Source organism: Aphelocoma coerulescens, chromosome 20, assembly GCF_041296385.1.
Source record: "Aphelocoma coerulescens isolate FSJ_1873_10779 chromosome 20, UR_Acoe_1.0, whole genome shotgun sequence".
In the NCBI taxonomy this organism is placed as follows: Eukaryota; Metazoa; Chordata; class Aves; order Passeriformes; family Corvidae; genus Aphelocoma; species Aphelocoma coerulescens.
In genome coordinates, this window is record NC_091033.1 from 2,239,128 (window position 1) to 2,255,385 (window position 16,258).

Consider the following 16,258-nt stretch of genomic DNA (forward strand, 5'->3'; position numbering starts at 1 on the left):
ACACTCTGTATTTAAGAGACTTCAGAACTACTTTGCATGATACAGTAAAATCTCATGGTCATGGCAGCACTTGTAAAAATTCAGAACACCATGTTGTCTGAACAACAACTACCTGAATGCAGAGACTGCAGTTTAAGCTCCTGCACGGTCAAGGAATAGACTTGCCACCTTTCTTTTAGTGTTGCCAGCTAAGCAGGCAGTAGCCCAAGTCTTGTCCTTCTTTGGAGAGTGAGAGGGACCATCCAAAAGGACCTTGGCAGGTTTGACAGGTGGGTGCCCATCAACACAGCAAGAATCCCCAGGGGCTGTCAACAATTCCAAAGAGGTTTCCCTGCTGCTCTCTAAGCAGCTCTAGGTCCTGCCTCACACTTCTCAAGAGTGTGCTTGGAAGCAGAAGGCCCTCAGCATTTTCAGCAGGAGCCTCTGGCTTCCCCCTGAATGGCAGCATGCTACTGCCAACATCCCAAGGTCAGAGCCTGGAGTTCTGAAGATGAAGCTTCAGTTCTGAAGATCAGGATTGTGTCAAGCTACTTAGGAAGGAAAGAGGGATGTTCAATGCCCAGAACAAGGAACTAAACCCAAGAGAAACTTGAGGTTTCACTCAACAGCTGCATGGTTTAAGTACTACTCAATTCAGGGCCGGGTGGCTTGCTTTTGACTTCCCACACGAGTGTGCTTGGCGGCACAAACAGGAGCCCAAGGCTCACAACAGCTTTGCTGGCTTTAGATGTCAGAAAAATAACCTTCACATTGTGGCATATTTCTTTTTCTTGAGACTTCCATTTTCTGTCCATGCAAGGTAAAAGCATCCGGAAAGGGTCTCCTCCCTGCCTTTACCTGGTCTCTGCCAGCTGCTTGGAAAGGTCTTGTTGGTGACGCTCCATGGCTGCCAGTCGGCCCTCAAGGGCAGCCTTCTCCCGGCCCAGCAGCTCCTTCTCTCTGCACACCTGGGCCAGTGCGTGCCCTTGGCCAGAGGGCTCCTGGTGCAGCTGCTCCAGAGCCCTGCTCAATGACTCTTGCTCCTGGGAAACCTGGAAGCAGGACAAGGTACAGCTCGAGCCCTTCCTCAGGAGCCCTGTGCAGAGCCAGCCAGTGCCACCTCGCAGGCAGCCAGAGGACAGGGAGCTCCTGTGCTCTGGGCTCAAAGTTTCACAGCATCTGCCCTCTGCAGCTCCGATACCCTGGGCTGCCAAAAGCCTCTGGCACTGTTACCTTGGAAGTGCTGTGTCAGGCCCTGCTGGCTTGCCTGGCACCAGATTGCTCCTTCCCAACAAACATCCCTGCCCCAAATTCTGTGTTGTCACCCAAAAATACTGCATCTTCCACAACTGCCAATACACTTGACTCTAAGCACCAGCAGTGCAGCTGCTGTTCAGCCCTCGCTACAGAACTCTGCTCACTTCAGTCCATCACTGCTCACCCCCACGTGTTGCCTCCCCTTGCCTGGGCAAGGGAGAAGCAGATCCCCATGCCCGGCTTTTGGCCTGGAGCTGATCTGAACAGCAAGCTCCTGCACAGCCAGCCCAGGGACAGGGAGCAAACTCTCCTTCTCCCAAACTTCAGAGCATTCCACATGGGAGCAGAGCACAATGTGGGCAACGAAGCCCACGGGGAGAATGAGCCTTCAAGCACTGCTGAGGCCATGAAACTCCTCCAACTCTTCTTTCCTGACACCACGGGCTTGTGGCTGCTGGGCTGGCTGGCAGCAGAGAGCCAGCTGCTCCCACCTCCTGCTGGCTCTGAAGCGGGTGCAGCCACAGCAGCTCCAGCACGGTGCCCTCTGTCTGCTCTGGAGCAGAGGAGCTGCCAGCCCTGGGAGCAGCGCTCAGGGCTTGCCTGGCGTGGGGAAAAAAGCTCAGCTCACAGCTGCTACTCTGCTTTCTGAGGGACATGTGCCTTGCCAAGGGCTGTGTTCCTCCCACCAAGGAAGATGATGTTCTCACCTGTCCAGAAGTCGACCTGCTGTGCTGGGCAGACGGGGGAGCATCCACTCTAATGATATCCGAGAGGTAAACTTTCCCAAAGATTCTCTGGACACTCCTCCCTTCAGGTTCCACCTGCAGGTTGGATGGGAGAAAGGGTCACAGAAACCTGTCAGCAAACATGGGGCAAAAGGACCTCTGGACATCAAGGCAAGGAGATCTCTGCTCACAGACCCTCAATTGCACCAGACAGCACTGGGGGCAAAGAGCTCTCGCTGGGGGCTGTGCAGGAGAGGCCAGTGTGTGTCCGGGGACACGGGGCCAGGGAGGGAGGCAGCGGAGTGAAGGTGCCTTTGTGAAAGCCATGGGCTGCCACAACAGAGAGAACAAACAAAGGGGTGTGCCCACAGCAGGGACAGGGAGAGGCAAGGAAACAAGCAGAGGACTCCAAAGCACTGCCTGGGCACACGAGTCATGATCCAGAGGAGCCTGAGGCTCTGCAGAGGCAGTGAAAGCCCACTTTACCTCAAAAGTTCTCCTGAGCTCACGCTTCTCTGGCTTGTCTTTTGCTGCTGCTGCAACCTGGTCCCGCACACATTCCACACCCCTCCTGGAGTGCTCAGACAGCCGCTTGCCCTCTGCTCCAACAGCCTGCTGGGTGTTCAGAGAGGAGATGATTCCCTTATTTCAAACACCACAAGAGCTGTCCCTCAGAAATCTCCATCTCGGGAAGCGTCCTCGAAGCTCCAGCAGTGCAGCTGCTCTTCAGCCCTCGCTACAGAACTCTGCTCACTTCAGTCCATCACTCTGCTCACCTGCTCCATTCCTTTCCACACCAAATCCAACCCACACATGTTGCCTCCCCTTGCCTGGGCACGGGAGAAGCAATTCCCCATGCCCAGCTTTTGGCCTGGAGCTGATTTGAATAACAGCTCCAGAGCTGCCTCAGTCGTTCCAGGCGTGCCAGCAAACAATCTGGCAGCCAATGGTCTCTGGCTGGAGCCAGGCAGACACACAAGGCTGCCTGCTGCAGCCCGGGCTGCTTTGCCCAAGCAGGCCTAGACTGACAGGGATTTAGAATCCCACCTCTTCATGGGAAACTTCATTGGAATCTTTGAGAGACGTTGCAGTGGACTGAAGATCAGTGCCAGTGCCTACCTGGAGACAAAGCCTTTCCTTCAAGATGTCCAAGTCTTTCTTCAGAGCCCCTTTGGAAATTTCACTCTTGGTCAGTGCAACACTCAGGACTTGAGCGGTCTCTTGCCATTCCTTCAAAGCAGCAGCCCCATGCTCCAACTGTTCCTGCTTGGCTTCCCTCTCCACTTCCAGTTGTTGGGTGTTTTCCTTGACACTTCGCATCTCCGGTGTTTTCATTTCATTCTTCTTTTTCAGATCTCTCATCTGCTCCTCGTACAATTCCCGTTCACGCTGCCAAAACAGGGAGGTCACTCATTCCCTCTCTCGGTTTGCTTTTCATACCAGATCGGGACTCCTGCCACAGGCAGGCAAAGGCTGCCCCTCTCTCTCTGCCTCTCGGGATGCCTCAGACCTTTGCTGGGACCGCCCTTGACGATGAGTCTTTCCCAGCTCACTCAGCCCATCCCAGCTCCCTTTCTGCCCTTCCCCGACCTCTTGCAGCTCCACTCGAGTGTTCCTTTGGGGAGCAGCTGCCAGAACTGCAGCCAGGATTCCAAGTCCACGCTAAGCAGGATTTAGGCGGTGCCATGAGGATGTGCTCTCCAGCAGGGAGAAAGGGAAGAGCAAACACCCCCAACATTTCATTCCCTGCAGCTGGGGTGACAGGAGTGGTTTTTGAGCTCTCCTGTGTAGAGTTTCCATGGCACCATCCCCGAGAGCCCCACTGCCCTCTCTTGGAGCAGCAATGGCCACATCAGTCTGTCATTCTCTGCTGCCACTCAGGACGAGTTCTCCCCTTGCAGGCACACGTCCTTATCTGCATCAGCACTTTGCTTTTCTCTCTTTTCTCCCCACTGGCTGCTCTCTGATGGCCAAGGCCAAACACCTTTCTATTAACAGCAAACTTGGCCTTTTCACCTCTCGTTCCAGGTCCAGGTATTTGAAATCTGGACGTGGGTTTGGACACGAGGAATTGCCCAGACCATGCAATGTCCATAGAGACAGTGTGGACATTGAGAACTAGAGGGCACAAAACTCCAGCATGGAGGAAAACCAGCAGCCTCAGCACTAACTGGCTTTGGCATGACTACGACATCTTTTCCTCCTTATTCAGAAGAATGCAGTTTGAAAAGCTCAGCTGGAAAGAGGTGCTCCTTAGAACTATTAACACAAGGGCCAAACATAGCTAGGAAATGGCCCTTCATGGCATCTGCCGTTCTCACCAGCACATCCTTCCTTTCCTTCTCCAGGCTCTCCAGTTTCCTCTGCAGAGATGCCACCTCCTGACAAAGAGTCACACCCTCTTCCTTCAGGGCAATGGCCTCTTTCTCCAGGGCAGTTTCTCGAGAGGTCTTCTGGTGTTCTGCCCTCCACATCGCTGCAGCAGGAAGGAGGAGAATGAGAACAGCAAAGCAAAGGCAAACTGATGTGCATCCTGCAGGGACAACAGCACTGTCTTCTTGGCCTGCCTGTGTTTGCCAGCCCCTAAGGCCGCAAGGGCTTCCAAAGCTGACAGAAATGAAGGAGAAAAAAGCAGGAATCCAAGGGGCAAGGTTCAGAGGAATAGGAAAGTGTCTTTCCTCTTGGGCTTGTGCAGAGTGAGCAGTCCAAGAGAGACAAAGGAGCGGGGATGCCTGTGCAGCCCTGCTCCAGAGAGGCCAATAGCCTGGGGGCTCTGTCAGGGCCTGGAGTTGGGGGGAATCGAGCTGAGGCATCCAGCTACAGCTCCTCAGCACAGACACAGCACCTGAAAGGCACCACCTGTGCACGGGATCAGCCATAGCACAGCCAGATGGCACTGCCAGCCACGGCATCTTTCTCGAGAAAAAGCTTTCACTGGCACTGGATGGAGAAATCTCCTGCTGGTTGTTCTTCCCCTCTGCCATCTCTGGGCACTGCCCTTTTCCTCTGTGTGGCATCAGAGATCCCTGCTGGGACAGGATGGGGCAGCGGGTGGGAGAGGTGAAGCTGTACCTGCTTGAATTTCTTCCAACTGTTTCAGCAGCTCCTGATTGCTGGCTCTGAGATTGTCCCTCTCAGCCTGCCCCATGCCCAGCTCCAGCTCCAAGGCCTGTATCTTCTTCCTTGCATCATTCTGGAAGAGGCAAGAGGAACAGAATCACCTGTCAGTGCCACTGCTGGCAGGAGACAAAGGGCTACAAACACTAAAGCAGAAATAGCCCAGGTGGGAGAGGGCAGCTGGACCGTACTGGTAGATGTGATCGTGATCCTCCTTCCTCCCCATGCTAGTGAGACAACCCCCCTACAAGAACTTCCACCCATCCTGGCCTTGGCACTCTGCTTGTCCAGCAGCCCAGCAGCAGGACAGGATTTCTGGGTGCATATTACCAGATCTTTCTGGGAATGCTCCAGGTGCTGCTGCAGGTCTTGCAGAGCTGCTGACACTCTGTCCACTGTGAGCTCTGCGGGGACATCCCCATCCTGAGAAGCACTTAGGCCCAAGACATGACCCTTTTCTGAAAAGAGAAGACATTCTGTTTCAAGATTTAATCCAACAGTCTCCAACAAACAAGGCCTCTTTCTACCTAGGAGGAGGTGCCTTTGTCATTGTCCTAGAGCTCGCCTTGCAGCAGGATGTGTGTCACAGGCTGACGTTATTTTGATGACCACTAATGTCAGCACTGCCCCAAAGACAACTGCATGGGCCCTGTGGCTTGACAGGACTTGGGCCCTTCTCCCTTCTGACTCTAATCACTTCTCTACAAACAAACATGGACTTGTGTCTCTGCAGGGAGACAAGACTTCCCAAGGCCTGAGTCAGCCTGAACTGACAGGGTGAGTGTGTCATACCAGGATGACCAGGAACCACCCCCTCGCTCCACCTGCTCTCCCAGCCTCCCACACTTGCCTGAGCTCCAGGTGACCAAGTCTCTGCTATCCCTGATCACGTGGTGGAGAACCAGGAGCAGTTTGTCCAGCTGGGATTGAGTTTCCTGGTGAGCACCACTGGCCTGCTGACACTTCGTGGCCAAGGCCTCTGCTCTGTTCTCAGAGCTCTGGAGCTTCCTACGCAGCTCAGACACCTCAGCCTCCAGCACCTGCACAGAGTCCCTCAAGCTCCGTTCTCCTGCTCGGGACTCCTCCAGCTCCTGCAGCAGCTGCTTCTCTCGAGTTGCCTGGGTAGCCTCCATCTCCAGCACTGCCTTCTGCAGGGCCCGCATCTGGAAGATGGATGCACAGAGCCTCAGGGACAGGGCTGCTCCTGAGGCAGCAGAGCAGGCAGTAGAGCAAGTAACAAAGGAGAAATGACTTCAGGCAAAAAAACATGCCCAAAACAGAAGGCACAGAGCCAAGGATTCCAATGGAAACAAGTGTCCTGAAAATAGGGAAAGGGAGCCAATGGGCATCCTTGAGGCTGCAGCTCTGAACACCGGCTGAACTGGCTGCGCTGGAAGTGCCCTCCCCAGCCTGCCATAGCCACGTCTGTGTGCCCACATTGCTCGGTGCCCAGCACAGGCACCAACTCCATCTGGGACAACACTGCTAACAGAGGGATGGAGAAGCTCCAAAGGAGTCTGCTGCTGCTTCTCCTCCCACATTTCCTGCTGGGACCTGGGAGAGAACGGAGGAAAACATCGGCAGCAGACACCAGATCCAGCCTTGGCCTGTGGGTGCAGCAGCACCCCGGGGCAGAACACGGCAGCAGTGGATGCTGCTGGGAGGGGAAAGCAGTTGGGGCCTCCAAGCCAAAGGTGATGATGTGTGTCCCTGGAGAAGAGGACGCCAGGGCACAGATTACCTGGGCGTTGAGCTTCAGCACTTGTCCTGTGCGGTTTGCACAGAGCTGCTCGGCCTCGCGAAGAGCAGAACGAAATTGAGACACCTGATTGTTCAGTGCCTGGTTCTTTTCTTCCAGTGTTCTGAGGCACAGGTTCTTTTCCTCCAGAGACAGAAGCAGCCTAAAAGGGAAGCATGCAACTCATTACTACACGGTATCACATTTTAGGAACTCTTAGGACTCGCACCACCTCGGGGAAAACTGCTCTGTCTGATGAGGTTTGTCTAAACAACGTGGCTGTTTGTTTGTTCCCCCTGCAGTCACAGCCCAGCATGTGCCCACTCTGCTTTTATTCATGAAAGAATGAGGAGTTCCTGCCTACATGTCCTACCTTCTTCTTGAGATGGGAATGTGAATATAGACCTAACAAAGTCTTGCCATGAAGAGATTAGGGGAGAGGAAGAGTTTTCTTCTGACTACCCAGGCTCCAAGGGGGAAAGGTTTGGTCAACATGGAAGAGACATTTCCTTGCCCCATCTTGTATGTCCAGGTAGGAGGAGCAGCACCCTACAGCCAGAGGATCTCGGGGAAGTTCCCTAAGATTTACCAGCACCCATCCTACTTCCAGCTGGAGAAACAAAGGCCGATAGCAGAAGTGGCAACAGAGCCTTGGAGCACAACCTGATGGAAGATGCAGAAACCTGCAGGCAAGCAAGAGGGCCCTGCCCTTTCTTTGTCTTCTTCTCGAAAGAAGAATCCTGTGGCACTGAAGACCGGCAGGACTTGGTCAGCTGGAGGGGCCCCGCTAACCTTGGTCTTGTCTCTTGCATTCTTTGCACAGTCAGTATTGCCTGTGACTCTGGAGGCTGGCAGGGACCCTGCTTGAGCCCCCCCAGGCACCTGGGGGCATTTTCTGAGGAACGATGCAACAGAGACATTCTTGGTTCTTGGGTGCCTTTGAGGGGAATCTGGCCTAGGTCAGCAATCAGGGCCTTGAGATGGTTCTGCCAAGCAAAGGCATCAGGATGCCAGGCTGCTCCAGATCCCAAAGGCTTCAAGTTACAGGACCCAAGGCGGAGCTGCTGGATGTGTCCAGCTCCTTACACTGCAGCTTGGGCAGTGTTAGCACACCCACCTCACAACAGAACACACCCCTAGAGGGAAAGAGCTACTCCAAAAGCCTTTGTCTTCAGAAAAACTCTAACTGAAGGCTTGAAAGAAAAGAAAATGAAACACAACATCCAGACAACCAGACGCGTCTGCACGGAGAGTTCAGAACTCTGCCACGTAGGAAATGCTGCCAGAGCCCCTGGCAGGTGCAAAGATGGCAAAGAGGGAATCCATTCCCACAAGGCAGAGTCCCACAGGCTTTCATTTACCTGGCTTTTTCCTTCTCTAGGGTGTTCAAGGAAGCCCAAAGTCCCGAATTTTGGCGTGCCACTTCTTCCCATTGACTCCTTTCCATCTCCAAGTTCTTCAGGTGCACTTGCAGCTCCTTGTTCTGATGTTCTGCCTCCTCCAGCATCTTCTGGAGCTGCTCAACCTGCAACAGCTTCTGCCTTGACTGCTTCTGGGCCTCCCTCACATCTTGCCGGGCTCTCTGAACAATCGTTGCCTGGGACTCTCTGGAGGCTGCCAGCTGAGATGTCAACTCTCCCACCTCCAGTCAAACAGAACAAAGCAGTCAGAGGCTACAGCCACAGCCTGTCACTGTCAGCCACAGCAGAGGCTGTGAGAAAAGGCAAAGGCCAACTTTCCATTTCTCCCTGTCCTCAGAGCACCAGATTCACAATGCATACGGACAACTTGTTTCAATCTCTACGTGGCCCACCAAGGGCACCTGAAAAAGCACCTCCCACACCAAGGCCAGCAAGAAGAGGCCAGCAGGAATCCGTGCTGATGGTTGCTGGCCAACAGCCCAGAGGACTAGCCCAGCTGAGCAGCTGGGCAGCAGCTGAGATTCAGCAGAGCACCGAGGGTCCTTCAGAGCAGCTGCCAAGGAGCCCAGAGCACGAGGCAGCCCCAGGGACCACCCCAGCAGCTGCTGCTCTGCCATGGAAAAGCAAGAAGGGCACAGACCCCCTGCTGGATGCTGCGGTGCCACTGCTCTTTCACTCACCTGCTTTTGTAGAGCCTCCCTCTGCTCAAGGAGGAGATTCATTTCCTCTTTGATGCCTCGTAGTTCTTCCTTGTGCCTCTTCTGCGCTGCCTGGATCTCCCCCCGAGCTTCCTGCAGCTCAGCTTGCAGCTTTGCCTGGATGGTCTGGCAACAAAATGCAGAGCAACTTCCTGCGACCTGCCCTCAGGCTCAGCTTTTCCCACTTGCTCTCTCAAAATCCCATTCCTTCAGCGACTTCTTTTGGCTTCTCTACCCAGCTCTGCTTCCATTGTAAGCCTTGCTTCCCGGGCCTGAGCTCTGGAGCTTGCCAGGCTCTGTGCTGCCAGGGCCTGAAGCAGCCCTTGCCTCCTGACTCCCAGCACCTGCCTTTTGTGCCCTTGCCACTGCCCTGCACTCTGTTCCCTGCCTGCTCAGACTTACCTGCCCCTTCTCTTGCTGCTCTTTCACCTCCTGCCTGAGCTGCTGCACCTGCTGGCAGGCTTGGCTTAGCTGTCCCCGAGTTTGGAGCAGTGTCTCTGATAAAGAATTCTTCTCCTTCTGCTTTTCCAGCAGGACCTGCACAGAAGGAAAGAGCAGAGGGCTTGACACTTCCCCTGCAAACTCTGTGTGGCAAGAGGCAAAGACTGATGGGCTCACGCGCTCTCAGAGCACTCGGCTGCTGCTCCCCTGGGCCACTGTCTGCCCTGGGGGGGACACAGCTTCCCAGGAAGTGACTTAGAACACAGCCCAGGAGACATCTCTGGGTTGCTGTTCAGAAATACTCCAGGCGAGTCTTTAAAAAGATTTGTCTCTTGTCAGCGTTCCCGCTGCGCCCTCCCTGTGCCCACAAAAGAAAAGTCCTACAAACTCAGTTTGGCTATGGACACCGACCAGTACACACCAAAAGAGGACCCTTAAGAGAACAGTGAAGATCCTCCGAGGTAAATCTTAGGAAAACAGAGCACAAGAGCAGCACAAAAATCCCAACGGAAAGCTGATGTTTCTGCCGGGCTTCCTGTGAGAGGGCTCATTCCTGGGCCCAAAGATAGCCCTGTTCACCTTTCACCTCCCCAAATTCAATGTAGAAGACATGGAGGGCATGCTCCACACAGCCCCATAGCCTGCCATCTCCCACAGCTCCAGCCTTGCAAAAAATCACACCAATTCTCCTTGTAAACTCCCTTACCAACAAAATGTCTATCAGGATCTATTCCAGTGCTGGACATTTTCAGGATGGTTGAGGAAAGCAATTTTGCTTGCTGAAGCAAGTGAAAATTCACAGGGTTTCTCCTTCTCGGACAAAACCCACATCAAAGTGTCCCCTCCTCCAGTGTGCAAAGCAGCTCTCTGCAACGAGGGCATGCCTGGCAGGGAAACGGCTCTTGTGGTGAGCAGTCCTTTAGTGACTGATGGCAGTCTGGCTGATGTGGCCAAAGCAGACTCTCTTTGTGCAGCAGTTCACACCAACAATACCATTTACTTGTCTTACACAAAGAAGGTGTCTCATGGCCCTTGCTGGTATTCAAGCCTGAAGACTACACTGTGGTTTTGAGCTTTTCTCTTCAAAAGCAAAACCTCTGCTGGGTATTTGCCAAACCTACCACATACTCCAGAACTGAGACTGTCTGACAGAGACCATCAGAAACAAACCCTTCTCTCACAGCTCTCCTGTAACACCCAATCCAAACCTCCCCCGGCACACTTGGGGCTGTTTCCTCTTGTCCTGTCCCTTGTTCCCTGGGAGCAAAGACCAACCCTCACCTGGCTGCACCTTCCTGTCACAGAGAGTTGGAGAGAGCGAGAAGGTGCCCCCTGAGCCTCCTTTTCTCCAGGCTCAGCCCCCCCAGCTCCCTCAGCCACTCCTTGTCACACCTGTGCTCCAGACCCTTCCCCAGCTCCGTTCCCTCTTTTAGAGGCTCTGGGGCTGCCCAAAGGAACAAATTTTGCAGAAGCATGTAACCCTTTGCTGATGAACATGCATATGCCTGGCTAATAAATGCGTGTGCCATCTTGAGCCAGGTGTGCACAGCAGTGTCCCTCTCTTCTACTGCCAGAAACAGCATCTGGCCCGATCTGGCTGGCATAACTCCCACTCCCACAGGTGCTGCCTAGGAATAAGGTGTCCAGAGCCACGGTAACATCATGCCCCTCTTGCTCCAGCAGCTCCCTCTGAAGCTGCAATTCCTCCAGTGCCTGCCTGTTGACTTCCAGCTCCCTCTGCAGTGATGGGTCTTCTCCCTCAAGTGCAGCCAAGTCCTCCACTGTACAAGAAGGGGCAAGACAAGTTTTCAACGGAAAACCAGCCTCATTTCCAAAACCAACCTCCATCCTGTGCTGCTGCTCCGCCTTTTCCGCCTGGGCTGACGCTTCCTTCAGCTGCTTGCTGTTCTTCTGGTGCAGACTCAAGGCTCCTGGCTCCGGGATTCCAGTGCATTGCTGCAGCTTTTCCTTGGACTTCTCAAGGTTTTCACAGTCACTGCAGAGACAAGGCTCAGTCAGAAGAAGGAAGAGGCCTGAAGAGCCATCGATCCCATTTTCAGCCCTCCACAATGGAGCTGGGGGCAGTGGGCTAAGGAAGACCTTGCTCTTTCCCTCCCAAGGAAATCCTCCAGAGGCAAAGGGAAAGGAAGGCAGGATTTTGCCTTCCTTCAGTGAGAAGCAGTGGCTGGACAGGGGCTCTCAAAGAACAGAATTCAGGGAAGCAGCACGGTGAGAGGAAGGAGTCTTCTATTCCAACATCGCTGTGCATCTCCCAGGCAGCCTTGGGAGTCACAGTAGAGCATGAAAAGCCCTGACAGGACGATGCTCAAGAGCCACACTGAGGCCTACACATGGTAGGGCAGGTGAGTTCTTTGCCCAGAACACCTCTGAACTCCCAGACCTGGACGCAGATTGCCTCTGGAACGCAGGAGGAGGAGGAAGAAACACTCACCTTCTGATTTCTTCCATCACAGAGTCTATGTGCTCCCGGTGGCTACTGAGCCTCTTGCATCGCTCCTCCATTTTCTCAAAACATCGCTGTAAGTGCCCACAATTCTCTGTGGCTTCCCAAACCAATTCCAAGGGATGCTGTGCAGCAGTGGATGTCGGAGTTGAGAGGCTGTTCCTGGAGGCTGCATGCTGGGAACGGTCAGCGCCGGTGATGGAACTGGCCATGCTGTCACTGCCGTCTAACAGCACCTGAAAGCCCACATCCAGCTGTTAGTCAGGTACTCTGTTCCTATTCCAAAGTACCACTGAGATGCCTCTTCTGATTCCACAAGAACCAGTGTCCATTTGTGGAGGACCAGTTTCAAATCCGAGCCAGCTCAGCACAGTTTACTCACCTCAGGGGCTCTGGAGAAACGTCCCTGGTGAGAAAGGCCTCGAGCTCCCTGGAAGAGCACAGGGAAGAGCACACTCAGACTGCATGGCTGCCCCTGAGGCAGTCGCCTCTAAATGCTTCCCAGCCTGGAATTCCAGCTCAGCTCCTTCCTCCCCTCCTTGGGAATATTTTCAGCCCAGTAGGTTGACAGCAGCACAAACAAACATGCTGGAAGGTGTCTCATCACTTCTTAGAACACCACAAGGGGAATTGCCCAGAGCCCCATCCAACCTGGTCTTGAACACTGCCAGGGATCCAGGGGCAGCCACAGCTTCTCTGGGCAACCTGTGCCAGGGCCTCAGCAGCCTCACAGGGAAGAATTCCCTCCCAATATCCCATTAGACCCTGTCCTTTCCCTGCAGGCCCCTGGCTTAAGTCTCTCTCCAGCTCTCTTCCAGCCCCTTCATGCATTGGAAGGTCACCCTGGAACCTTCTCCAGGCTGGACAACCCCAACTCTTGCATCCTTTTCCCTTGGCACAGGTGCTCCAGCCCTTGGAGCATCTTCCTATCATCCTCGTGGCCTCCTCTGCACCACTGGGGATCATCTTGGAGATGTCTGGGAGAAACCCATTCTTGTCTCTGGGAAGCGCTCAGGCTGCGCTGTGAATTGGGCTGAGGGGAAGGCAGTGAAAGCTGCTCCCTTGTTTGTGCCCACACCCTCCAGTGGGACAAGGATGGAGGAGGAGATGTGGGTGTGCTCTGGGATGGCCAGGAGCCCCCCCATTCCCTCCCAGGCCTGTCCCCATGGCCAGCACCAAAGCTGCTGCTAGCTCTGGAACAGCCAACTGTTAATCCCTTGCTATTCCCAAAGGGAACTGTTCCCAGTGGCACAGCCCAGGCCCACCCAGGCCCCTGCTGGGCTTGGCACAAAGAGGGCAGCAGCTCTCTCACTCACCCGCCGGGTCTCCATCTGCCCCTTGGCACGAGCAGTGACCAAATGTCAGTGTCCAAAGGCCGTTGGCCTTTGCAGGGTCTAAACCCCAATGTCCAAAGGCCGTTGGCCTTTGCAGGGTCTAAACCCCAATGTCCAAAGGCCGTTGGCCTTTGCAGGGTCAAACCCCAATGTCCAAAGGCCGTTGGCCTTTGCAGGGTCTAAACCCCAATGTCCAAAGGCCGTTGGCCTTTGCAGGGTCTAAACCCCAATGTCCAAAGGCCGTTGGCCTTTGCAGGGTCAAACCCCAATGTCCAAAGGCCGTTGGCCTTTGCAGGGTCTAAACCCCAATGTCCAAAGGCCGTTGGCCTTTGCAGGGTCAAATCCCAATCTCCAAAGGTTGTTTGTCTTCGCAGGGTCTAAACCCCAATCTCCAAAGGCCGTTGGCCTTTGCAGGGTCAAACCCCAATATCCAAGGGTCGTTGGCCTTTGCAGGGTCAAGAGCACAAGATCAAAGTGCTGTTGGCAGTTGCAAGGTCAAAGCCCCAATGTTCAGGAGCTGTTGACAGTTGCCAGGGCGAAAACCCCAACATTCCATGGGCTGTTGATGGTTGCCAGGCTCCAAACCCCAACATTCCATGGGCTGTTGATGGTTGCCAGGCTCCAAACCCCAACATTCCATGGGCTGTTGATGGTTTCCAGGGTGCAAACCCCAACATTCCAGGGGCTGTTGGAGAGGCCCTCCCCTGGCTCTCCACCCATCCCAGCTCACTGCTGCCCGGCACCTGCACCAGCACCCCCACATCCCCACAGCCCAGCTGGGCAGCTGGGCAGGGACCTGGCTCATAACATGAGTTCAAAGTTGCTGGCCCAGACAGCATCAGTTTTAAGGCTCAGCATTCCTGAGACCTGCATGCTCTTTAGGGATGCGCTTAGTTCCTGAGTCACAGGAATTTGTCTGTCTCCCCTGACAAAGGGGAGGTGTAAGAAAAAGCCTCAAAAGGTTCTTGGTGCTTACAAATATTCATGGAAAGTAAAGCTCTGCATCTAGAACAGCCACATGAGGAGGAAAAATGGTGTTTCAGGGTCTTTTCAAATTCCTACAGAGAAATGCCAGGAGTTGCAGTGTTTAAGGCTCATAAAAGAGATTCAGAATCCCGAGACAGACACGAGTGCATTTTTTTCTCTGCTCTCTGTTTGGCAACATATCACTAGGTCTTCTAGGCAGAAGAAAAGTCTTGCTGCTTATTTCAAAGATTCCTCGTGTCTTGGGGTGACCTTATGATGTGTAGCCCATATCGCTGCCTATGCCCAGAAATTAATTTCTATGCCTCTAAACTGAGCACAACTTTTTCAAAGCAGTTTGCAGCTTGTTCAAGGTCACACACAGATAGCGGGGGTTTTTTTCCAGCTGCGGCAGGGGAGGGAGGAGGCACCTGGCTTGCGGCTTCCCGGTCAGCTTTTGGCCAGTTGTTCAGCTTCTTTTTCTCCGGAGAGAGAGGTGAATTTTTTTTTCCTTCCCTGGAATTTCGGACTTTCTCCCTTTTCCACTGGACTGCTACAATATTAGAACACATCAGGAGGACTTTCCACCGAGCACAGAGGGCCTGGCCTTGGGCCAAGCCCCAGCTCCGAGGAGACCAATAGGAGGACTCTAACACTTTCCCAGGTTTTTTCTCCACAGCGAGAGATTTTATTGTTTAGCATTATTTTCCTTTTCCCGTGTGTTTGTTCAATAAATAGTTTTATCTCCTTCACTTTCCTTCAAGGAAAATTTATTTTTTCCCAAACCTGGTGGGGGAGGGGTGGTTGTGCCTTCTCTCAGAGGATATATTTCTAAATTTGGCCAAACCGGAACACCTCGCTAGGAACAGACCTTCCAGAACCAAATGCTTGGAAAAGCTTTGGTAGATATTTTACTCCTTCATCTTTGAGAACATTCATCTGTGTCCTAGGGAGAATTTTTGTGCCCCAGTTGACAGGAATTGGTTTCTGGCAGGGTACAAATCGTCTGGGGAAGAGAAGAGCGGCACCTGCCTTCTCCAGGGCCTCTCCAGACTCTCTCCAGAGACTGACGGCCCAGGGATGTCACTGCCAAGTTCAGCTTCAGAGACCGATGCAGCTTTGAGTCTCTGCTTCCAGAACAGCAGCTTTGGGCTCCTTGAGCACAGCTGCAAAGGAGCAGGACAGCTCCCAGTGAAGGTCTGAGCTCCTGGCTGGTCCTTGCACAGCTCTCAGTGTAGTTCTGCCAGTGCTGTTGGTCTCAGGCCACCTGTGACTGCAGCAAGGACGCCTGAAAGAGGCAGAAAGCCCAGCTCAGACAAGCCCACGTGGGCAGGAGCATCCGCAGCCCCACGGTACCGGCTGTGGGGGCAGACACAGCCTCCAACTCCAGCCCTCACCAACACTCTGCCCTTGGGGAAGGGGAAAGGAACAGGCTCCCACACTGCCCCTGAAAGGAGCTCAGATGATCAACAAGTCCAGTTCATGGCTGGCAAACCCTTCCCTCATACAACCCTCAGCCACCACAGGTCGGGGAGAGAGAGTTCCGACAGGATTTAGGAACCCAGCTCTGATTCCCAAAGCACGCATTCGGGCCACTGACCCCTTTCTCCACGGGCTGTGCCTCAGCACGAGGGCCTCAGCTCCCCTGAGCTCCTGGAGGACTCTCCTACTTGAGCTGCTGGACAGCCAGCCCCGGCAGGAGGGGAATTTGGTGCTTGTGTTATAGCAGGTTGGCTTTCCCGGGCTGGTTACCTATATATCGATAATTAGTTGATGAATTGTTAAATAAAGTGCCTAATTAATGTACTATGAATTTAAATAGTTATAAGCTAATGAGTTAAGTGCGCGTGTTTACAGGAAGCAATGCATGGGTATAACCATTAGAGGCAGGTACAACAGGAACCTGATGGACTTTATAGAAGGATCCTTTTAGAACCATTACCCCATGAGACGATATCAGTACCCAAGACCCTGACTGGAAAAGGAGCTGACCAATGGAATGGATCCAATTAGAAATGATTGGTCAAGGATGCACCATGTTAAAAGGCAATCAGAACACCGGAAAGTGGCCAATCAGTGAGATTGAAAGCGCACCAGTCCTGGAGGTGACAGAGACAATAA

General features: G+C 53.7%; 1 protein-coding gene across 1 annotated transcript in view; it reads right to left on the reverse strand.

The window, feature by feature from the left end:
• LOC138120837 (centrosome-associated protein CEP250-like) overlaps window positions 1–13,171 on the reverse strand; it is a 118,521-nt gene extending 105,350 nt beyond the window's left edge. The window contains exons 1-5 of the mRNA XM_069033855.1: window positions 13,157–13,171; window positions 12,223–12,270; window positions 11,829–12,076; window positions 11,219–11,372; window positions 838–1,031 (exon numbers count right to left, since the gene is read on the reverse strand). Of these exons, the coding sequence (XP_068889956.1) occupies window positions 838–1,031; window positions 11,219–11,372; window positions 11,829–12,076; window positions 12,223–12,270; window positions 13,157–13,171 (659 nt within the window). The remainder of the gene's footprint in view (window positions 1–837; window positions 1,032–11,218; window positions 11,373–11,828; window positions 12,077–12,222; window positions 12,271–13,156) is intronic.
• Between the last annotated feature and the right edge of the window lie 3,087 nt (window positions 13,172–16,258).